This window comes from Hylobates moloch, unplaced genomic scaffold (genome assembly GCF_009828535.3).
Source record: "Hylobates moloch isolate HMO894 unplaced genomic scaffold, HMol_V3 SCAFFOLD_5, whole genome shotgun sequence".
Lineage (NCBI taxonomy): Eukaryota > Metazoa > Chordata > Mammalia > Primates > Hylobatidae > Hylobates > Hylobates moloch.
The window spans coordinates 151,369,192-151,393,794 of NW_026652280.1; the positions used below are offsets into that span (position 1 = coordinate 151,369,192).

General features: G+C 36.0%; 1 protein-coding gene across 4 annotated transcripts in view; it reads left to right on the forward strand.

The window, feature by feature from the left end:
* The window catches only part of ERICH3 (glutamate rich 3), a 105,761-nt gene that overhangs the window by 31,114 nt on the left and 50,044 nt on the right, over positions 1–24,603 (forward strand). For 3 of the 4 annotated variants that reach the window (XM_032155572.2, XM_032155573.2, XM_058439664.1), the window contains exons 5-8: positions 969–1,097; positions 6,204–6,362; positions 10,696–10,911; positions 21,741–21,921. In XM_032155572.2, the coding sequence (XP_032011463.1) occupies positions 969–1,097; positions 6,204–6,362; positions 10,696–10,911; positions 21,741–21,921 (685 nt within the window). Of the gene's footprint in view, positions 1–968; positions 1,098–6,203; positions 6,363–7,807; positions 7,959–10,695; positions 10,912–21,740; positions 21,922–24,603 lie in introns of those variants that run through there. The other variant, XM_058439665.1, reaches the window with a different exon arrangement.

Genomic DNA, 24,603 nt, shown 5'->3' on the forward strand with positions numbered 1-24,603 from the left:
TTACTCAGTTTCCTAAGTCATTTGTAATCACATGTTGTTCTTAATTTTCTGTGTACTGTAGTATCACAAATGTGTGGCCTAAGATACATTTCACAGACTGATGAATATTTGTAAAGCTTCTGTAGAATAACTTGCCATAAAAGACAGTAATTTTTCACCCTTGCCTGATGGACTCAGGTCTATTTTATCAGGGTGAGAAGATAATTTTGTTACGAAAATGTTTTCAAATGACAGAAGATGGGTCAGTTTTTCGAGATCAAAGAGTTGGTGTGTAGAGATTTGTGGTTAATCCAACTTTGCCAGTATTGCCCTACATCAAGGACTGAGTCATAGATTCTATAATTTATCTGCTGAAATGTTGATGGAGAAAATGTGGTTACTGGAAAAAAAAGAGTCACTCACACCGCATGAAGCAGGAAAAGTTGCTGTGTGTTATTCACCCTTGCCCAGGTAGCCAGACCCACTAAAGGAAGTACATGGGCATATTGTAGCATTGTCAGAGATTTGCTACCCTTGTGCCTCTTCATATGATTTTTATTTGAACAATTTTCACTTTATTACTGAATTTGGCACAAGATATATTTTAGCTCTCATTTTTTAAAACATGGGACACTTTTTGCCTAATGGAATTATTTATTTTTTAAGATAGAAAAGTACTATTTCTGGTAGTCTACTGATTGCAGTAGTAAAGCTCATTATGCCTTTTGTAGTGATCTGCTTGAAGCAAATTAACAAATATAATTGCTAAAATGGTGGATGCACTGCTTTTGTAGTTATTTCTTTGAGCACAACTAAAGCCAACTCAATTTCTTTCCTTTTACCACCACACTTAACTCCTTAACAAAAGTAACTCTTGGAAGAAATGAGAAAGAATTTCTTTAGTCATACAGTATTTCGTACATGTCATGCATAATCTAACCTAGATTACTAACTATGCATCTATTTGCTAAATTGCTTTCTTATTCTAGGGAGAGCACACAAGAAGGTCTGTTGAAAATAACATGCCAATCCTATCTCCCCACCCACCAGTTGGCCCAAAGACTAATCGTGGCCATAGTGTTCTGGTTGATGAAGGACATTCCAGTCCATTAGCACTGGTGAGTAATATTAAACACTTCGTCATGCAGTATCCCAGCTAATTAATTTATTATTTCTCATTCTCAGAAAGGATACTCTCTGGGAGCATGTCTCCATAATGCTGCCAGTTCTAGTGAATGAAAATATAGTCTTATATCTGTTCAACTCTGTGTCTTCTGAATATCTCACTTCTAGTCAATATCACTACTGCCAAATCAATTTTGCTCATTAATGCTAGATTAGTTTTCTGGAAGTCCAGATTACTTATGTTACTTACATACCCAAATACTTTCCCTGGCCTGTATTCCCTATAGAAAAGCTCAGACTCTCAGGTGACATTTAAGACCCTAAGCCATATGACCTCAAATTAGCTATTCCAAATTTTTTCTGCATGATTACTCTTTAGCACCCTTCAATGCAGCAAAATGGGACCACTATACATATTCTATATTTTCTGACCTCTGGATTTTTTTCTTGCTGTTCCTTCTGCTTCCACCTTATCTGTACATATTCAATGGTACCAAAAAGCATATTGGGCTAAATACTAACATTTGAGCTTGTGCTTAGAGTCTGTGCACATACTCTAAGATAAAAATAATTAAAGGTACAGAAATTCTATCTGAAGAAACTAAACACTGATATTTTATTCCAAGTTGATTCATTTCTAATCTAAAGGTGGTGTTTGCTTGAGGGAAGGTAAAGTACCTTGAAACAATATAGATACAGGAAAAGATTTATAGAACATTTGCTGGAGGTTGATGGTTTAAGTTGTAAATGAATTGCTTGATTATGTCTTTATTCTTGCTTTGTGTAGCCTAATATATTTCCTTGTTAACATGTACTTTTTCTGAATTGCAAAATATTTATGGAGAAATTGCAATGCTTTCACAGATTGTTGAAGTAGGTTCATCACATATAGTGTTAAGCTTTGACATTTTTCAAAGGGTAAATATGTTTTGACATTTCTTGATGAACAGCTCAAATGATGAAAAGCAACCATCTTTCCTTTGTTGTCACCCTATTTCCAGGTTTGATTTGAATATATATGTATACAAATTCTTTTATTGGATGGCGAATTAACTAGACTCTCAAAAGCTTAACCTGAGTGAAACAAAAGAAACAATCAAGTGCTGTTTTCTGTCTTCCCACCTGTTTCAGAGAGGAAAAATCCTTGAAAGGCTTTCTTTTCAATTTTCCAGCTGAACACCCTCAATAAATAGTTTATGATACATCCAGCAGATCTTAATGTAGTAGGAGTGAAAAAGTAATTTTAAAATTACAGGAAACACTGACACCAGCTTCAAAAACCTTTCTCTCTGGTAAGCCAGGATTCTTCATGTGGCCCGCCCTGATGGTGCTTTTACACTGTAAGGGATACCTATTGTGATCTTGGAATTAAATAGGTCCCATTTTACAGACATCCAAATCCCCCTCCCTTTTTTTTCCATCTGGATACATATTCTTTAAATTTGACTTATGATCTCCAAGTGTCCCTGAGATGAAGATAATAATCCTTTTGAGATATTGTCATTGATTTTTTTCTTTTTTAACTTTTTTAAGTGAATAAGGAAAGCATCCAATACAATGTTAGTGCCCTTGGTAACCTAAACTTTCAAAATAGTATACAGATTTTTAGCTGTACCACTCCCATTAAAACTATGGAAAATCATTTCAGCTAATTCTGCATATGCTTGGAACATTCACCCACACTGATCTACTAAGAATGAGAAATGCTCAGCTAAGCTAAGTAATCACCAGGTAGTTAATTTCAATTCATATTCTGGTATGGTTTTCAGAATGTTAAGCTACAATGCCATATTTATTCCAAGAAAATATATTACACACAATTTAAAATATAACAAATTTAAGGTGGCTTCTGATGTGAACTACAACAATTTGTAGCTCACAGCTGTTAGTTAATGGTGCAGATTTGCTTTTAGAGATAAATGTAATCAGTTAAACATTTGACTACCACATTCATCTAACTGAATGACATCTATATGCAAATGTAGGGAAGTAAAATTTAGAGAGCACAACAGCCAATAGATCATGTTCTAGTTTGCAGTAAACTGTTCTCTTAAATTTCTACCATAGATTTTTCAAGTTTTTGTGTTCAGTTGGATTATTTGACAGGAGAGATCCTTGAGGCATGTTTGTTTTACAAAGTTCAAAAGAATTATTTTGGGTGATTTGATTCCTTTGTTCAGAAACCTCTGTTCTAATTTCTCTTTGTGGGTTTTAAGACCTTTTACCTTTTGGACCATGTAGGCTTATTTTTTGTTTCTTTAAACCAAATCCTCCCAGCCTGACCAATATGGTGAAACCCCATCTCTACTATAAATACACAGATTAGCCGGACTTGGTGGCGCATGCCTGTAGTCCCAGCTACTCAGGAGACTGAGGCAGGAGAATCACTTGAACCCGGGAGGCGGAGGTTGCAGTGAGCCGAGATCGCGCCACTGTACTCTAGCTGGGGCAACAGTGTGAGACGCTGTCTCAAAAAAAAAAAAACAAAAAAAACCAAATCCTGCTTTAGTCAATCCACTTGGCTTCTCATACTGGTTGTGATATAGGTTTGTGTATGAAAACTGTAAATATAATAACATTGGCATAAACAAAAGGGTCTCCTCCCCATCTCAGCTTATACATGAGTCTCAGCTGGCATGCTATCTTAACTCTGTGAAGTCATCAAAAGCCCAGACTCCTTTTGTGTTGCTGATCTGCCACACTTAGGGTGTTGCTTTTATCCATAAAAGCCAAGATGGTTTATCACCATTTGGATGTTTCGCCAAAGAGAGAAGGGGTAAAGTGAGAGCACATATCTTCTCTCTAAGCACATGACCTGGAAGTGTCATGTGTCACTTCTGCTCTCATCTTATTGGCCAAAACTGAGGCATACATCTACACAGAATTCCAAGGGATGCTGGGAAATGTATCTTTTTTCATAATAACCATGTTCCCAGTGAAGAAAAGAAAACAGATATTGGGGAATATTATCTTTGCTACTCTTCCCATGTCTTGCTCACAACCAGCTTTCTTCCTGGTTGGATATTCAAATTTATCCTTCTTCTCTGCTTATCCACTTTCTTCTCTTGTTTACCATTGGGATAAAATCTAACTGCTTCTGTAGAACTTTAAGTTGTATTAGCCTCTTTGGCTTACCCTAAAGATTCTAAGAACTTTTACTTCTAAGTTCTGGTCTCAGGTGTTTTATTGTCTGTTTGGCAGTATTTGCGTGGTTAATTTGACACTAGTTGTTTTGTGTTGCCATTAGATGTTAAAAATTACTTTTTATGTTTTCATGGTTTCTATGGTGGGATTTCAATAAATGTTGACTTAACAAAATCAGAGATTTAGCAACATATGACATGCCTCTCAAGCCTAACTTCTAAGGCTGGTTTTTGGTAGTAGGAGCTGCCTTATCATCATTTTTTAAAGTATTTACACACACTTTTCCAGAGCTGAATATTTGTTGTTCACCATTCTTTAAAGTTAATGTATTAAACTCTTTTCATTAGTCACTTATATACCATCCTTGTCATCCTCCTTCCTAAATATGTATGTACTATTCTTGATAGACTTTCTACTATTTTATTGCATTCGAACAATTGGGTCAAAAGTCTCATGTATTCTACTTTGGACACATTGCTAATCTTTTTTTTTTTTTTTTCTGAGATAGCACCCCCCTCTATGGCCCAGGCTGAAGTGCAGTGGAACAGTCCCAGCTCACTGCCTGGGCTCAGGTTACCTCCCACCTCACGAGTAGCTAGCGCACATCATCACACCCAGCGAATTTTTGCATTTTTTGTAGAGACAAGGTTTCACCATGTTGCCCAGGCCGATCTCCAACTCCTGGGCTCAAGTGTTCTACCTACCTTGGCCTCCCAAAGTGTTGGGATTATAGGTGTGAGCTGCTGCACCCAGCCACATTGCTAATCTTTATACTAAACTAACAATATTCTTTCAATGCCCCAAAAGCACTTCTAATGCACTATAAAAGCACTTTTGGCATTTGCTGCAATATATTCTTGATTAGAAAATGCATCAGTCAGTGGTTCAGCAGGAGACAGACAGATGGCTCAAACAGTGTAATTAGAAAGTGTTTAATAAGCTATATGCAAAGAAGTAGGCAGGGCTAAGGAAAACCAACTAGGGATGCTAAGCATGCTAGGGTCAGCATATCAGGAGCCACAGCACCCAGGCCTAATCGGGGAACAGAGGAATTGGACACCAGAACCAGCTGCTAGTACCTGTAGCTGGGAGAGGGCTTCCCAGTAGGAGCTGTGGACTCTGGTAGAGGGACCCAGCTGGCCCATTATGACCCCGCAGGGTGAGTCAAGGAGAAGAAAGATCCTAATCTCATCTCCTGCTAGTGCCTGTCACTAGTGGACTCCAGCTGCAGTCCTGAGGTTAGTGGGTGTAGTCCCGAAAGGAGTGACCCCCAGAGTCTAGGTCAGGCCAGAAAAGGTGAATGGTAGATCTAGAGGGACAAATGGAAAATATCTAGCATACAAAACATATCCAATTTTATATACATTTTCCAAAGTTGCCAGTTACAATTTTTTTATTTTTGTTTTCCTAGTATTTCAAGGATGCCGTTGAATAAATTGTAATGCATTTCCTTTCCTCTTTTGTTTGAATTATACTGTCTGCTTTTACTTCAGCATCAGTCTTAAGGCTTAAAAGATTCAGAATAGCGTTTATATTGAAGACATTTAGACAGAAATGAGTCCATTCCAATAATATACTTTTAGACTCCTAAAATAGGAACATTATTCAATGTAACATTAAATTGAGCAAAGCCATTGTATGAAGAGCATAAATTAGTTATTGTCAGCAAGTTTGCAGTATGAATGAAAATACGGGAATGTAATGGAGGACATCTCCTTTGTCTAGAATACTCTATAATTGTGGCATTTAGTTATGTAGAGGACTTCAAAACCATATGTTTTAACAAATACTTTGGGTCATAAGGGTATGTATAATGGAAAGACATAATTCAAGTTTAATCTGTTCGGTAAAAAGGCACCATTAATTACTCTAGGCAATTTATTGGGTTATTAATTGGTTCTGGAAACATGTCAAGATACTAATTTAAATGGAATTTTTTTCCCCTAATTGTCTAGACAGCCCCTCGACCATATACTGCTCCAGGAAATATGCAGCCTCCAATTCGATTACAGCCTCTTCCCAGTAATCCTGCAGTAGAAACTCTTCCAAAGGTAACTTCAAGGTCCAGATCAAAAACCTCATTGCTGGAAAATGAAGCTCTGTTTCCCATTGGGGTAAATGTTATTTTTGTCAATAAATATATTTTAATTTTTGAGTAGATTATTATAGGTTATTACAGTGGTCAAGGTATTATGTTCGATTAAAATCTGCACAGTGAAAATTATATTGTATATGTATGAAACACTTACTACATACTTGTGATTATGTCTTCCTCAAATGAGAAGGCCTGTAATTTGTGTCATGGAGCGAAAAAGTAAAGAATAGATTGGTAATGATGCATGGCGATTCCTCCTTAGTTTACAAGGCTGATTGAAAAACAAAGGGGAAAACTTTTCCGAACCAGGTATGACTTCTATCAGAAAAGACCTAGTGTTGACTTCTTCCAAATTTTAAACACATGAAACCTAGAAAATGAAATTTTCCAAGAATAGGTTGGCATTTGCATGCCGACTTACTTTCCCATCAATGTATGAAATTGCTTCAAGTTTGACTTTTAGAAAGTTGAATATAGAAAGAATAGAATGTCCATCTTTAAAAAATGCTGAGTTTATCACACATAGGAGCTTGATTCTGCTACCCTCTCAAGGTTATATCTCAGATAATTTTCCCTGATTTTATTAGAGCACAGGAAGGAGGTATGGTAACCATGAAACATGAGTTACTTAAATAGGGAGGAAGAATTAGTACATTCACTAATTAGGGAAGGTACTGTTAATTTTTCTAAAATGAAGAAAATTTTGCCAGCTTAAGAAAATCCTGTGACATGAGTACAGTTGTCATTATGTTCAAAGGAATGATTATGTTTCATTTAAGAAACACAAGATATATGAAATTAAGATATTTTTATTTTTAATTGACAGATAACCTTGACACTAAGAAATTAATTCAGACAAGTGATTGTGTTTCACAGTAAAAGTATAAATACAAGTCTAAAAATAATAATATATTAATTTTCAGTTTCTGAAGTACTTTTCATAAATCTTATTTCAATTAATTTAAAAATAGTTTTCTAGAAACCAAGAGAAATTAATCCAAAAGTGGTGGTGCTTCATCCAGGGAAGACTGCTTACAGTCAGGCAGCAACTTATTGAGTCATATGTCAATTAGTTTGACACTTTCTAGGCTCTGGTCTCCACTTTGAAGATCCAGAGATTTCCTGTTTTAGCCAGGGTCCAGGAATAGTCACATCTTGTGAGATTGTCCAGGCTAACTAAAGGAACTCAAAACAAGCTCATTTCTCTCTAGATAATAAACGAAAATAGGCAACTCAATGATATTCAGGGGCTATTTATTCACCAAGAGATGTCATAGTCAAGGCTTATAGAAGAAGTGCATTATCCCCTAGTAGGCAGACATATATGAGAAGCCAAATCACAATGAGAAAGTTGCCTAGTGAGCATGGAATCAGAATGAGGGGAGATAGTGTAATAGAATGTTAATCGTATAAGGCCTATATGGCCTAATACACCCGTCTCATCTTGGGAATGCGCTAGCCAAAGGTACCGGAAAACTCAAAGGTCTTTGGCTAAAACCCTCTGTATCCTCCAGCGGTAACTTTGCCATCAGGACTAGAAATATTCAAAGTCCAATGAGTAGGATTTCCTCTTCCCTAGATAGTACTTGGATGGGTACTTTCCATGCTTGCCAAGGTGATTATATTATTTTTTAAGTAATATATTCCGTAATTATTAATGCTACTTTGATCAATACTTTGTCCCATTAGATATGTGAACACCATCAATCAGGTATTATTTAAGCTCTGCTGGCTGCGGAGCAATTGTTTTTTTTCCTTAAATGTGACTCTTCAAATCTGTTCTGAGCCACTGGATAGATTTACTAATTGAATCTTTACAGGGCCTTTTCCTGTTTCAAGTTTTTGGGGTATGTATTATTGAGAGACAGGCAGCTAATGGTAGCTCTCATGTGCTGACAAGATTGAGATAAATTCCACAATAATGTCAACTAGCTAAACTCACTTTTCATTTAGTAAATATTTATTGAGCATTTATGATGGCCTTGGTACTGCTTTAGGCATCAAGACAGACAAAAGTAACTTATTGGAGCTTACAGTGTAATGTTCACAGACAAAGTATACTGTGATTATGTCTTATCTGTAATTTTTTTCAATGGCATTGATGATGAAAATGATTTAATATAAAATCATACAAGAAGCTCCTAAAGAAGAATAATATCCTGTACATTGCTGAGTACGTAGCGAGCACTCAAAAAACTCTTATTGCTTTTTTAAAGAGTAAAGTATATACATATTGAAAGTACTTGAAGGTACAACAGATAGAAGTAGGTTGAACTTTGCTAAGTAGCAGGAGTGAGAGTCTTTAATTTAGGCAAAAGTGATTTGGTCAAAAACAGACTGGATGAGCTGCAAATGAGTAAAAATAATGACTTGATTGAAAATGAATGTTGTTAGAATGAGAGTTTCTCATGTATCATTGGTAGAAGTAGAAATTAGTACAAGTATTTGTGAAGGCAATATGGAAATATCTCTCACCATTTTAAATGAACATGCTCAAGCATTTTAACATGTAGGCATTTATCCTAGGAATACACAATATGGTAAAGAAACAGATTCAAGAATATTTTGTACTGTTGTGTTTGCAATAGTGAACAATTGGAAGATACCTAAGTAATCAGGTATTGTTTTAACTTGCTATGTTATATTAAAGTACATTTAAAAATATAATTACTTGCACTGGCATGAAAAGATGTCCAAAATGCTGTTGAACTAAAACAAGCAAGGTAAAGAACAACATGTTAATTTTTTTGAAAAACTGGTAAACCATTTTCAAAGAAGGCAGTAATTGATTGATGCCTACTCAGAAATAATTTTGTTTTAAATCCTTAAACACAAAAAGCTCTAGATTCATTGATTTTCTTGTCATTATTTTTTACTTATTTTTATTTTTTATTACAATATAAATGTACTCCATTACAGAAAAAATGGAAAATATAAGAAAAGAAAAATTAGAGCATGACAAAATGCAATATCAACCATTCTAACAATTATAAACTCCTTGGTGAATATCCACTTAAATCTCTTTCGGTTCATATGCTTTTTTAAATCAAAATATGGGCTATCCGTACCCTTCACTTACGAGTTCCTTTTGCTCATTTAGCAATGAGAGATATTTGGAGAGTGACTTTTCTTTCTACAAAATAATTTTTCACCAATAAGCATATTAAAATACAAAGTTGATCAAAACTTAATTAGAAATTTAAAAATAAACATAAGCACAATATAAATTCATATTGTAGAAATAGAAATAGACTGGTGCAAAATAGATAAACCTACTTAAATAGTCCTTAAAATTTGGAAAACTACCTCAGATACACAAAAATTACCAATTTGTGAAAATTCAGTGACTCACTTATACCTGACGAATGTAATTATTGACTATACCTTTGGTGTTTTTTAATGATTAAAATAACATATGCTGATTAAACTCTAAAACAATATGAAGGTATATCCCTAAAGGTAGCCCCACATTCAAATTTTTTCAGTCATTCTTGTTTTTAATCAGAATTCGCACGTAAATTATTTAAATTTATGGTCATACCATATGAACCTTTTTATTTCAGGATAAATAGATTCATGTTATTTTTGTTTAAGCCTGGTGAGATCTATCATAGGGACAAAGCAAGATTTAGTTAAACATCCTCCTATTGATGGACTTATATGATGTTACATTTTGTGCAACTAACTTCTTTATATATATGTGGGTGTGTGTGCATGTGTGTATATATATCCTTATACACATTTATATTAGCGAACTTGTATAGTCATCTGTGTAGGATTTATTCCTACCACTAGAATTTCTAGGTCAAAGGATATATACCTTAAAATTTTGATAAATATTTTAATTTTTCCTCTGTAAATGTAATAATTTACTCTAAATAGTACACGAGTTATTTATGCTAAACAGTACATGCCAGTTTGTTTACAGCTTTGCAAACCCTGCATATTCTAATACCTAGATGCTTGAAATAAGAATATGAAAAAAGTCCTAATTTCCTATTGCTAAGTGGACTAAAGGTCTGCTTTAAAGCACAACACTTCAAACTTCTTGATTTTAAATTGTTTAATTGTATTGGGTTTAATGGATTGTTGAAGAAAAATCCCAAAAGTACTATAAAAGTGTCATCACTTTATGTTAGTTAAAAAATATACCACATAAGGTTAGAATTTTTAATTTGCTGCAGATACTACAAAGTGTCATTTTTCAGCAGACTGGAGTGTTTTGAGTTTGTCTATCGATATCAGTTGTGTTTGCATGCAATGTCAATCATTTAGGCTTGTCTTTAAATTTGGATTACATTGAGTCACTGATTCTGTTTCATTGGTTCTTATGTGATGAAATATGATTACAGGGCAAGAAGGCAGTGATGAAGTTCAGGAACTCCATAGGCAATTCACAGAGAATGAATTCATATCAACTTCCAAACATTAACAGTTACATGATGCCTATTCCTCCTCCACTTCCCCCAAATGGGAAAATCACAAGAGAAAATAGATCTGACACATGGAGAAGGAGAAGATTTCGTCCAACCACTGCTCCAAATGGCTTAGAACCTCTTTTGACCAAGGTGATTATGGAACAAATTTTTCTTTTATGAATTTATCTCAGATTACATTGCACTGTTAGATTTCTAGGTTTGCAGTAAAAGAATTTGGAGGAAATTGCATGCAAAATGTTGTGTGTAAAGAAATACAATTTTATAAGTAAGCTTGAATGTATCTGAAACCAAAGGCTTGAGTAATTCAGCTGCATAATGAGTTTAGCACAATTAATAATAAAAGATTTAACAATTCTTGGGGTCAAATTTAATTTGACCAGTACCTATTTCCAAATCATTTATTTCCTTAAATGCACCTGTTCAATCACATGTTGTTAGAAATATCTTAACATCTAATTTGTGAAAATTCAGAAACCTTGATATACCTAAAAAACATAATATACTTTATTTGGAACAATTTATGGCGAATTGCTGTATCATACATAGAAAAATTATTTCAGTAATTTTTGAAGAGATTACAGTTTGTTGTACTGATTTCCTCAAAATACTAGTAGAATAAACAGTTTTAAGGCCTGTTGGACTTTATACACATACAAGCTAGTAAGAAGGCAAAATATCTCTTCATTTTTATTATGTTAAATATACAACCAATAGCAATTAAATGAAGGTTTTGTGATTGGCAAATAAGCTGGGTCAACATTTCACTGACTGACCATCAGGAAGTGAAGTGCCAGCGTGCACATAGATTCTTAAAAACCAACTTCACTTTCAGGAACCTTATTCACCCCATGTCCACATCTCACTCCCAGCAGCTGTCCTTACCTCTAACCTTCTCAGAAGATGGGGACCATCTTCTTCCTGCTTGCTTGAATTTCCTTTTTTCAACTCTACTTTTACCAATTCTCTCCCTTGGTTGCTGTCTTTGACAGGATGTTTTCTCTGTCATCCCCAAGGCCCACCCTTGCCCTGTGTCTTTGATCAGATACTCTTTCACTGTCGGTGGTAGCTCGTACTATCTGTCATTCTCTCTAATTTGGATTTGCTGCCTTCCTTTAATACTCATCTCTGTCTCTCAACATATCCAGGCCTTTGATAAAGGAGCAAATTATTTCCTCACATGCTGCAACCTTAGACTTCTGTTTTATCTTGTTCTTCATTAGTAAGTTCTCTATAGAGCAGTTCACTGGAGCTTAGTCTAACAACCCCATGCAACTCAACTTACAACAATATTCTTGCTCACAATTTTATCTACTGTTGGTCAGCTGTAATTCTAGGACCCAGAGTGGAGGAACAGCTCAGAATGAAGGAGTCTGGAATATGTTGGCCTCATGGGCAACAGAACCACAGAATGCTTTTAAGGTTCCACTCAGGAGTGGCACATGTCACTTACACTTGAATGCCATTTGGCAAGCCGTTGACCAAGACTGACCTCAATGGAGTAGGAAGTATCAGTCTCTCACAGAAAAGGGCAGTGAATATTTGGAACAATAATAGAATCTACTACATCTACTAACTTAATTTCTCACTCTGCATGCTGGCATTGGCATTGGTTTCTACCTGGCCAGTGAACATGCTCTCAAAAGATGTGGCTCACACTTAGCAAAAACAGTGACTTACTCATCATTCTCGAACACTTGGGGGGCAGGATTTGATTTTCTGATGTTAAAATATATTACTGGGATACATTCTACCTGTTCGTGCTCTTTTGAAACACAAGTTTAAATGTCTCATAAGCCCTAAGAGTATATAGTCTTATCTATATGTACAAGTTCAACAACGATAACCAAGCAAGCACCATGCACTCACTACACCTTCACGATGAACTCTACTATCATATTATATGCAAGAGCCCCCTTTTTCCTGCCCCATCATTCTTTACTTTTTTTCCAGAGCAGCCACCATGCTGACTTCCTTGTGAACTATGTCCCTGCTTTTCTTTAGAGTTCTATCGCTTATATGCATAAAACTTCAGAAATAAGCTCAAACCTATCATCGTATAAAAGGACACTATTTGTGGAAGAAAATAAGCTGAATAGAATCTTTGGGTCACCGCCTGGGTTTGGTTTTTAAACAGTTTTAAAAGCCCCTTCTGGGGAAGTCAGAGTGGTCAGGTCATGAGTGTGTCAAGGTATCTGGTGAGGTCCTAGTGTGAGCCAGACACTGGATGTCCAGCAGGAAAATGACCGGGAGAATGGGCTTCTGTAGCTGGGCATGGAGGAGGGAGCAGCAGCTTCTTCATCCCAGGGTCATGACAAGTGAAGCACAAATAAGCATCTGAGCCAGGTTCCCCTGGGATTCTGCATTCAGGTTAGAAGCACAGCATGGTGTCAGCAGGCATGCTGGCTTTGACAGACCTTATCATGTCTGTCTCCTGAGTCACAGGGCTTCAGTCTGACTTACTCTTTTTTTTTTCCAAGAAAAAAACCTTTTTTTCTCTCTTTCTGGAATCTCTATTTTGGGAATGTTAGAACTACTAGACTGATGCTCTAAGTTTCTTAGCTTTTCTCTCCTACTTTCTACCTCTGTGTCTTTTTGTTCTACTCGTTGAGAGTTTTTTTTTCAATTTTATTTTCCACACATTCTACTGAGTTTTTTCTCCTGCCATGTTTCAATTCTAAGAACTCCTTTTGTGCTCACTGAATGCTACTTTTAAAAATGCATCTTATTCTTGATCTGTGTGATTTTAACTCCTTCGTATTTGTGGAGACTTGCTTTGTGAGCTAATATCTGTTCAGTTTTGGGAAAGAATCATATTCTTTAAATGCTGAAATTAAGGTTCTATAAATGTCCAATAGATAAATGTTAATTATGTTACTCATATTTTTACATTTGTAGACTTTTTATGTGTTTAGTCTCTTAATTCTTGAGTTATAATGAAAATCCATTCTCTATAATTATGGATTTGTCAATTTGTCTTTGTAATTATGCCAAGTTCTGTTTTGTAAATGTTTAGAAAATCTTATATGCTCTCAGACTTAAGATTATTTTAATCTTACTGGTGAGGAGATCCTTTTTGTCATATTACTTTTTGTCTTAAAATCTATTTTGTCTAATAATACCTCTTATTTTCTTTAGATTAGTGTGTGTGTGTCTGTGTGTGTGTGCGTGTGTGTACTGTATATGGAGAGTTGACACTTGAATAACATGGGGGGAAGGGGTGTCATTTCTCTGCACAGTCAAAAATTTGTATATAAACTCTGACTCCCCCAAAACTTAACTACTTATAACCTACTGTTGACTGGAAGCCTTACCAATAACATAAATATTCAATTAACACATATTTTGTATGCTATTTGTATTATATACTGTATTCTTACAAAGTTAGAGAAAAGAAAATGTTATTAGGAAAACTGTAAATAAAAGAAAATACATTTATACTACTGTACTGTATTTATCAATACCATACGTTATGTCTTCTCTTTACAAAATGAATCGTCCACCTGTGAGGAACCTCAGCTAGAGAATTCAATTCAACCTTTTCTTGTAATGTCATGACTTTGCTTCTTGGAGTGCTTCTCCGAGTGAAACTTCATTGAGTCCCATGATGTTATTCAGTGTTTACAGTATTACGCTAAACACGATGGAATATATGTAAGAACTTCGAGGGATTACTTTTTACTCTGATAGGTGATTTACTAAAGAGATGAATTGCTCGTGTGGACATGACTGGTGTCACATGGCATTTTAAGTGGATACTCACAACACTTGAGCTCACTACAATGGCAACAGAAGGTGGCTATGAAATTATTACAGCAGTACAGTATGTGCTACAGTTAATTTTATGCAGTTATGATTTCATATTGCATCTTTATGTTTGTTTACATTTCTCTTGATTGTAAATGGCACCATGCATGGTCTGTTAAGAGTATGTGTAAGTTTTGATAAATCTTAACTTTTTATAATAGATTTCTGTGTATTTTATGGTAGTAAATGATAAAACAGACTAGCATCTACATATATTATATGCATTCATAACATGCATTTTTCTTATTTTTCAAAATATTTCTAGGCTATACAGTTTGTCTTCAAGTTTTTCAAATTGTTGTAAATCTCCAAAGAATTTTCCAATATACTTATTGAAAAAAATCTGCATATATGTGGACCCACATGGCTCAAACCCATGTTGTTCAAGGGTTAACCGTATATATACACATATGTATGTGTGTGTGTATGCATATGTGTGTACATATTCCTTTCACTTTTAGTCTTTTGGTGTCTTTACTTTTAAGCTTTAGGCTTTAAATATGTTTATGTAACATAGGGGTGGATTGTGTTTGATTCAATCTGAGAATCTCTGTTCTATTAATAAATGAGTTTAATCCAAGTATATTTACTTTGTTTAGTGATATATTTAGACTTATTTCTACCATCTTAGTTTTTTTTAACTTACCATAACGTTTCTTTGTAGAATTTTATGCTGTTAATTGCCTCTTCCTTAAACCTCTCCTCTCTTGCCTTCCGTGGCATTCTGTTTTCATGCTTCCTCGGGGTCTCCTTTTACCTCTTGTCCTACTCCTTTGCGATTATTTTTCATCTCCACCCATAAATCTACCCATCCCTAGAGGCTTCAGCCTTCACACTTGTTTTTCTATGCAAGATGTAGTCATCTTCACACATGATTCCATGCTAGATGTCTGCTGGAGTTGACTCTAGCCCTGATCCTTAGGCATCGAGTAAAATTGTCTCAGTGGGGAGAGTCACACACTTTTACATTAATACTTGAGTTTATTTAGATATAGAAAAGATTCATTTAAGGGGAGATGGCTGTTCTGACTAATTTACACATAAATTCATCTTTCCTTTTATGACTACCATCCAGCAAAGCATCTTTTAAAGGCTCTTTAAAAAAGGAAAGAAAGAGTAAAAAGCAATGAAATGTGGCTTGCTGGTAGCCACCACCTGCTCCTCTATGAAAGTGTAGAACAACGTGGTCTCTGGCTTCTGTGATTCATGTCTCTGGGGATGATCAGTAGAGCCAAATGGCAAGGTGTGGTAGGACTCACAGTCCAGCAAGTTGTCTCTGGACTCTGTTGCTTTGTCCTGTTTTGTTCTAGCACCTTCAGAGCTTTATACTGCATTTACAGAATCCATGAGACTAGTTACATTTTGCACTAAGGTTTACCTCACTCACCTCCAGACTTTTGTGTTCCCATTCAGGATTGAGGTAGTCTAACCTTACCAGTCACCTACTCTACACAGCAACCTGCTGAAAATGTGGATAGTTTCATATATAGCTTTTATAAAAGTGAAAGTACAGGCTTCCAAATAAGAACCTACTTAATGGTTATGTTTATCTATTTTAGAAACCAATAACAAAGTTTGCTTTTATTTTTTATACATTTTTTGAAAGAGAGGGCAAAAAGTTTATGACACTAGTTTGAGACTTTTCCATGAAAGCCCCCTCTCTACCTCCCAGGTACCAAATAAGCCCTATGCAATTACAGATGCCCAATTGATAGGTCCTACTGCTCCTCAAATTCAACATGGTTACAACTTAAGCCAGTTTCTCCATTCGGTTGCCTTACTTATCTTAAAGCACAAACTTTTGTCCTATAATTTGGCCTCAAAATCTATAATTTCTAATTCCTTGTGCATTGCACATCCAACTAGATGCTAAGTTCTCTAGATCAGAGATGTCCAGTAGAAACACAAAGCAAGCCACATATGCAATTCTAAAATTTTCTAATAGTCAATTTAAAAAGATAAAGAGAAACATGAAATAAATTTTAAGATTTTAATATATTTTATTTAATCAAGTATATCTAAAATATCATTTCCACATGTAATCAATATGAAAAATTTTAATTAAGTATGATATATTTTCTTATACTATGTCTTTGATATTCAATGAATATTTTATACTTACAGCAAATGAGCTACCTTTCAAATGCCCAGCATCCAAATGGGGGAAATAGCTGCTGTCCTGGATGGCACAGCTCTAGATGCTACCTGAACAGTGGCTCATGTACCTGATAATCCTTTTTCATCCTTACTGCTACATCTCTAGTTCAGGGGCTTGCTAACTAATCTCTTAATGGAACTACTGCAATCATCTATATACTTGTCCTGCCTCTAAATGAGAACATAGCTCAGTCCAGTTTTTGTTGATAATGGCAAATGATATGCTAGGTCCTGAGGTTACCAAGATGGGTAAGACTAAACTCTTTCTCTCAGAAAGATTGCAGTCTAGCAAGAGAGACAGATATATAGACAATTAACCGTGGTATATTGTGATGAGTACCATAATTGTGATATAAATAAAGCACAATAGAAACATAGAGGAAAGAAATATTAGTTTTGACTGAGGAGATTAGAGAATGCCTCCTAGAGAAGGTGGCATTTGAAATGGGCTGTGAATGATCAGTAGGAAGTTAGCAGATAGAACCAGGGAACTGAGATTGAAAAGCAGAAAGGGGAAAAAAGAATAAGCAAAATTCATCTCGGTTTTATTCGATTCTACATAATGGTGCTAAATTAAACTTTATGGAAAAACTCTCAACATGCTCCTCTACTGCTTGAAACCTTCACTAGTTGGCCCTTTCTTAATGAAAGTAGGTATATCGTTCTGCATGGCTATTTTAAAATGTGGGTTTTTAAAAATTATTCAGGTATGGTGAGACTTACAGATTAAGAGACAATTGCCATCAAAAAGATAGATTGTTACTCACAGTTCCTAAGAGGAGGGGACACACCACATACATTGGTCAGGGATCCATCCAGAATAATGTTTGCCAATCTGGGCATTGGAGTCCAGCTAAATTAATAGGTAAAATTAACCATCACAAGGCCAGGTGCAGTGGCTCACACCTGTAATGCTAGTGACTTGAAAGGCTGAGGCAGGAGGATCGCTTGAGGTCAGGAGTTTGATACCAGACTGGCCAACATAACAGGACCCGATCTCTAACACCTGTAATCCTAGCTATTAAGGAGGCTGAGGCAGGAGGTTGGCTTGGTCCCAGGAGTTTAAGGCTGTAGTGATTGCACCACTATGATTGCACCACTGCACTCCAGCCTAGGCAACACAGCAAGACCCCATCTTCAATAATATTAATAAGAACTCTTACACCACATCATGCAGAGCCACACAAGGAAGCACCAGAGTAGGTTAGGAAGCAGAGGGAGTGGGGAAGGCAATGTGAGCAGGAACCCTTTCTGTGGGAAGGAATAGGTGAGATAGACCCTGAAAAATGTAGAGCTCTGATGCCTCTGTGAGGATTGAGGTGTTTCTGGGCACGTTAGGAATAAGCATGAGATAAAGTTTACACAGTAGGAAGAAAAATGGCCCAAAAGGCAATGAAAAGAGAAACCATACTAAAGGCAAAGTGGGAGGCAAAACCAGAGAGAAAGAGAAGAGAAAGGAAAGAACATGTGTAATGTAGTGCTGTGAGGTTTTCATACAACCAGTTGCTTCCTAAGTCTTTGGGATATGAACACTCTTCCTCTGGCTTGTGTCAGATTTTCTCTCCCTATGGCCACCAGCATCAACATGAGGATTGCCACTCTTTATGGTCAGGTTGGTTTTGTATCAATCTTTATCAAGGCATGGTCACCAAATTCGGTGTTTGGTTTAACAAGACGCTGTGAATCAGTTTTCCTGTTCCGGTAACTATTGAGTTTCTATAAATGTAGCAAGCTTCCTATTTAGGGTAGAACCAACTTACTGCAGCTTTATCAGAATATGGAAAGGACAGAATATGGAATGCCTAATTATTCCATATCTGTGTCCAGTTGGATCAATGTTAATTAGGTCCTTACTAAGCATCAGAACTGGCAAGTTACTGGGGGCATGAAGATCAGCAGCACGTCCTCCTTATCTACGGAGAGAGAGATAATACAAGGAAATAGTTCCAATATCATGTGACTCATACAATTATAGAGGCCTGGGGATTAAAAGTAGTTGATAGTGTTTGGGCCACTACAAGCAGTTCAGCTGCTAGACATTTACATGTAGCATGAGAAATTGCAATCACTGGGAGATAGTAGGTATTAGAAAATATAACACATTTTATGTTGCCTGGGGAATGTTGGAACTTATCCCGTGGATAATGGGAATCACTGGACGGCTTTAAGCAGGAGAGTCACATGATCTGTTGAATAACAATAAATCACTCTGATTTCCAACAGGAGGGAGATTTTGAGGGATATCAGACTAGAAGTGGGGAGACTAATTCGTAGGGTGACCATACTTCTCAGTTTTCCTGGAATAGTTCAAAATTCTGCCCTTTTCCCCCCATTTCCTAATCATTAGTAACACTTCTTTCACTGTGTGTCCAAGTTTGGATGATAAATTTCACGGTCACCCTACTTGATGTCCAGAATTCACCAGGGCTTCGTGAAGAAGATGGAGAGGAGTTATTGCCCAACACTGTCGACAAGAACAGGCCCTTTGACACCTATACTGTTTGTGTGGGCATGGATAAAAGAGATTTCAGTGAAAACTTAGTATATCAATTGAATGCCAAATGTTGCAAATATATAATGGCTGATGAGTTAACCACTCAATGGGCTTGCTGTTTATTTATCAGCTCAGTTGTACTTGCCTGAGAAATCTGAAAAGAAATGAGAAGGAAAGTCATAAGCAACTGGTGAAGGAAGTCAGAAAGATGAGCTTTAGTTATGCAGGGGCATGGAGCCTTGCTCCTGTTCTTCAAATGGAACTGAATTTTCATGGAAGGTTTTGATACTTACTTGAGGATAGCAGAAAGGGCCAAGGAACCTTCTTAAAGTTTCGTTTGTCTCTGGTCATTATATCTTTGCAAGATGGTAAGTATAGAGGCAATTCAGTCAATTGAAAGAAACTACTGTTTGTTTCCTAGTGCATATGTTTAATCACGAGCTGTCACTTGGGCCTTCTGTTAGAACTCAGAAAAAATTTACTTGGTTGCAATAATTAGGGAATATTTTTTAAAAATAGAACAAAATAATGAGACCCAACGGAAAAGAGATGTTACTATCAGAAATAAGCTTTAGCAGAAAGAAATATGAAAAAGAGGAAATGAAAAGGATAAAGGGCTGCCTTTTCCTGTATTTTTCTCTTTAAAAGTTTCTCCTTCCAGTTTCTCATTTCATACACAGGACACAGGTCTTTCCGTGACTCTAATCCCACTATCACCTTGTATTTATATAGTGCTTATCTCCTGCAAACTCACAGGGCTACCTCTAAATCCATGCTGCTTCAGAAAGTATTGCTTAACAAAAGGGGGATGCTTTTATTTAATCAGTCACTTCATTAAAGGTGCTAGGCGCAGCTTGGAGCTGGATTTGCCTGAGGTCTGCTGATTGTGCAGTGGGCTGCACACAGGCATGTCACAGCTCCACAGTTGCCCAGGCAAGAGGAAACATGGGATTATGATTTTCCAAGTGGGAGCCAGACCTGCATCATCCCATTGCTTCAACTGTGATTCAGGGAGATGTTTCTAATCTGCAAGAAATTATCCAGTTTGCTGATTTACTTTCATGGCTCTTGATGCCCTATAATATGTCTCTTGATTATCTCTTTATTTGAGAGCTCTTCCTTCCAACAGGCAAGAAAATTTGCTTGAATTTTTAAATCTTGGACTTTCTCCCTCATTTATACTTTCAGACGGTTGCTAGCAGAATTTCATTCCATCAGATTTCTTTCCTCTGGTTTTTGCTTCAGAGAAATAGAATGAAATGGAAAAAAAAAATTATCTGAAGTGGAAGAGGATGAGTTTAGAGATGGAAATATTTTAGTAGTTCCTTGAAAAATGTTTGTTGCAGCTTTGTTATTCTTTAGAAAATGCGTGCTTCTCGTGCATCTATAATTTGACGGAATCAACTCAAATTACTGCCTTGGATCCACTTAAAGTTGGTCTCTGCACATTTTTTTCTAGCTTAAAATTGATTTTTAGAAAAGTGAAGTAGATGAGAAGGAAAGGCTGGCCTGTGTACAATTCTAGAGGCCTACAGTTTTCTTACTAGCCCCCCCTAAATTCTTTCAACCCTCTCAGCCTTTCTTATTTCTCTGCCTCTTCCTCCTTTCCTTTGTTCTGCTTCTACTTCCTCCTCTTCCTCGTAGAGGTCAGGCAAACACTGTGCTCATCCACTATTATGAAAATATTTCAAACAATTAATTAGGAGTCAATGCCTAGGACGTTGATTTTCTGGCGTACACATTTACTGCATATTTTATAAATAATTTAAATTGGGCAATGCCATAGGATATCAAATAGATTTTTGTAGTAATTTTAGAGACTTTGTTCGGTAGATTGTTTTGATACTATAAACAATATTGATATTGGATTTTCAATCAACTGAATGCCCCTGTGAAACTGGATAGTCCCAAGCACAAATTAGTGATGACCCCGACTTCAGAATGACCGTAGAAGAAATCATACATGTGCATCTCCCTCTCAGATGGAATAAGCCCAGGGAAGGATGTGTTGTCAGTGCTCAGTTGTAAAGATAAAGCAGCCAATTACAAAAACTGTTGCTGAATCTCTAAGTCAGTTCAAACTGAAACAAAATGATATTACTAATATTTATTTAGTTCATTTGTTTGGATTTTTATTGGAGAACCAGCTAAAAGAGCCAAAAGTTTCTTCTTGGTGTCATTGAAATTTTTGCTATATATAACAATCACACTCCCACACACCTCCCCACACACTTGCACTTAAAGCAAAAAATGACAAACTCTATCCAAATCCCCATTATTTACATTAAAAATACAAAGCCAAAACATATATGTTATAGTTATTTAGGAGGATTTATTTTGCAATGGGTTTGACTTTTTGTGCATTTGTAAATTGACACTTTATTTAGATTTTGTTGGTAGGTACTTAAAAATAACCTTCTTTATTCTTCATATTACAATGTCAGGTAAGAACTCTCATTAGAAAGTAATTCGTTCATAAGCCTCATTTTTTTGTTTATTTCAGGATTCAAGAAGGATTCATAAAACGTCCTTGCATAGTAATGCAGCTATTACAATGATCTATTTGGGGAAAAATGTGCACCTATCTTCTGATAATCCTGACTTCCGCGATGAAATTAAAGTTTATCAACAGCACTGTGGTGGGGAAAACCTTTGTGTCTACAAAGGCAAACTACTTGAAAAAGGTACACATAAAATGTGAATGTTTTTTAATTGCTTGGAGTTGATGCTATAGATAAGCTGCTGTTGATATAATATCAAAATGACTTCAATCACTTTATGAAATTATGCATATCCAGGGACTTATAAACCAGCTGCCTAAAAGTAAATCTAGATTTACTGCTCTATGATTGAAACTGAAGCAGCAATTACTCTCGCAGATTGTGGAAGAAAGGATTTGGAGTGATTTAACCTGGTAACAGATTAATTTTGGGATGGAGATATATGATCATTAAAATGTTGCACGAATAAGCTGTCCCCCAAATTACAAGTTAGCTATTTGGCTTGCCATAGTGAATTATACCATACATTATTCTAAGAGAAAAATACCAGATTGGCAATTTGTTCTTTAGAGGTATGTTGAGATAAAATCACAAATCCAATAAACTGCAGGGTGAATCACACCTAAATAACTTGGTGGAGAATTTGGCTAAATAGCTTTTTAGTACATTTTTGCTTTCATTTGATCATAAATCCACGTTTGTCAGCATAGGATAATTTTTATATGCAATATAGGTTTTTGCAAATTATACTGTAATGTTTTTCTTCAATATTTAGTTCAAGGGAGCAGCAGTGAAAAGAAATAGTGTTTACAGGGTTATATTGTTACTTCCCCGCTTAAGAAACTGGGTCCAAAAAGTAATAGCATTTTTACTAATTAAAAGAAATATATGTATTTGGATAATTTTGGTAGGAGTTAAGGGGAGAATTGGGGACAAACATGGAATTTTTACTTTTAGTCTTTCTGATTTCCCTCATTAATTGAAGACAGTGACTATTACTTAAATAAAATTCTAGTCCTTAAAGAGAGACTATAAATCCATATTGAGGAATTACATATGTAAAACTTTCCATCACAAAAATGGTAAACACTTAAATGCCAGTTTTAACTTAAAGTGAAACATAATACAATGCTCAATGATGTCAGAAACTGTTTCTTTCCATTTCCATTTTATATATTTGGTAGGAATGCAATTTACCTTGTTTATTTTGCTGTAGCATTCCAGAGTTCATTCCTTTCATTTTGTAGATGAGGAAAATGAGATGATTCCAGAGGTGGAGTGGCTCCCCAAGGTAACACCAGAGTCAAGAGCAAATCCCAAGCCCCTGGCTAGGTGCAAGGCCCTTGATCAGCTCCAGGCAGGCCCAGTGAGCTATTCTGAGTAGCATGGAGTTTCCTACATTTTCACGATACGAGTGGTATGAAACCCCTAATGATAGTGGCATAGATACATACACTTATTTTTTTAAAGTGTAACTTTCAGCTATTAATTTAGGAGAATGCTGAAATTAGCTGTAAAGTTGGAATTAACATGAAGAAAACTGTCCTGGACTTTAGATCACACTTTATTCAACAAAATGCATATATAACATCTATTTGCTGGAAAATGTGGTAGATACAAGTGAAAAAAGAATGAGGCTTAGCTAAGTGATTCTCTGGTAGACGACGTACACTCTGTGATGAGAGTGAAAAACCAAAGGTTATGGGAGAAAGGTTGTTACTTGGCTCAGTGTTATTTTGCATAAATATTGATGCTGGGACGTTTTGTTATGGCATTGGACAGTCTTGAATAACAGGATGGAATGGGGACTTAAATAATTGAATCCTGTCCATGCAATAATTTTGTCTCGGCTTGCCCTTGATTGCCAGGAAAGTAATTGTTCAAAATTGAAAAGTTGGGTGGCTCAGAGTTGACTTGTGCTTCAGCAATCTTAGCAATTTAGCTGGACTGAAAAGAATCTGCCCTTTCTACAAACCAAAGCTGTGCATGATTCCGTAAAATGTGAATAGGGTTTTAAAAGATTTCTGTTAACAAAAGTTGGAGGGGGAGCATTTAACATTGTGCTTGGAGCGGTAAACTCATTAAAATTTGGCTTTTGTTAATTCGTCTTGCCTTTTTATTAGAAGTAACAATAAAATTAATTATTTAGAAATGTGGCAAGTGCATCCTTTATTCCCAAGTAATTAATGATGTCTTGCAATTTGATTTTAGACTTCAAGCCACAAGCTGATTGTTTATTATATACACCTATGAAGTTACTGAATATTTTCTCCTACTCGTAGAGTACAATTTCTTCACAGGCATTTTTATTTGCCGTGTTTATCTTTTCAGACAATGCAAACCTTGGCTTCTTGGGTTCATTTTAAGTGCAAAAAAAAAAGTAACATTTTTTTTCTGGCTTTCTTAGAATCCCTTTCTTTTCTGCCCCATTTTCCTGTATTTCCATAACCGGATCCTATTGCATCTATCTGTGCATTCCTCATTATGCTCTGGCAAATACAGCTGCTTCACTGTCCCATACACACTATTATTTTGCCTCTGCTTGTGCTATTTCCCTTGTCTATAATACTTTCTCTTTTCTCCTTTTCAAATTCAAATCTGACCCATCTTTTAGGACTCAGATTACGGCTGTGCAGCTTTCTCTCTGACTTCTACTCTGTTTTATCCCAATAGCTTTCGGTCCACACTCAAAACTGAGGCAGTTCATTGTGCTTTGACTTACATTAACTGTTTTTCATTTTTTTCTTTTTTAAGAGACAATCTCTCTCTCACCCAGACTCGAGTGCAGTGGCACAATCATAGCTCACTACAGCCTTCAACTCCTAGGGTAAAGTGATCTGATCTCAGCTATGCCCAGCTAATTTT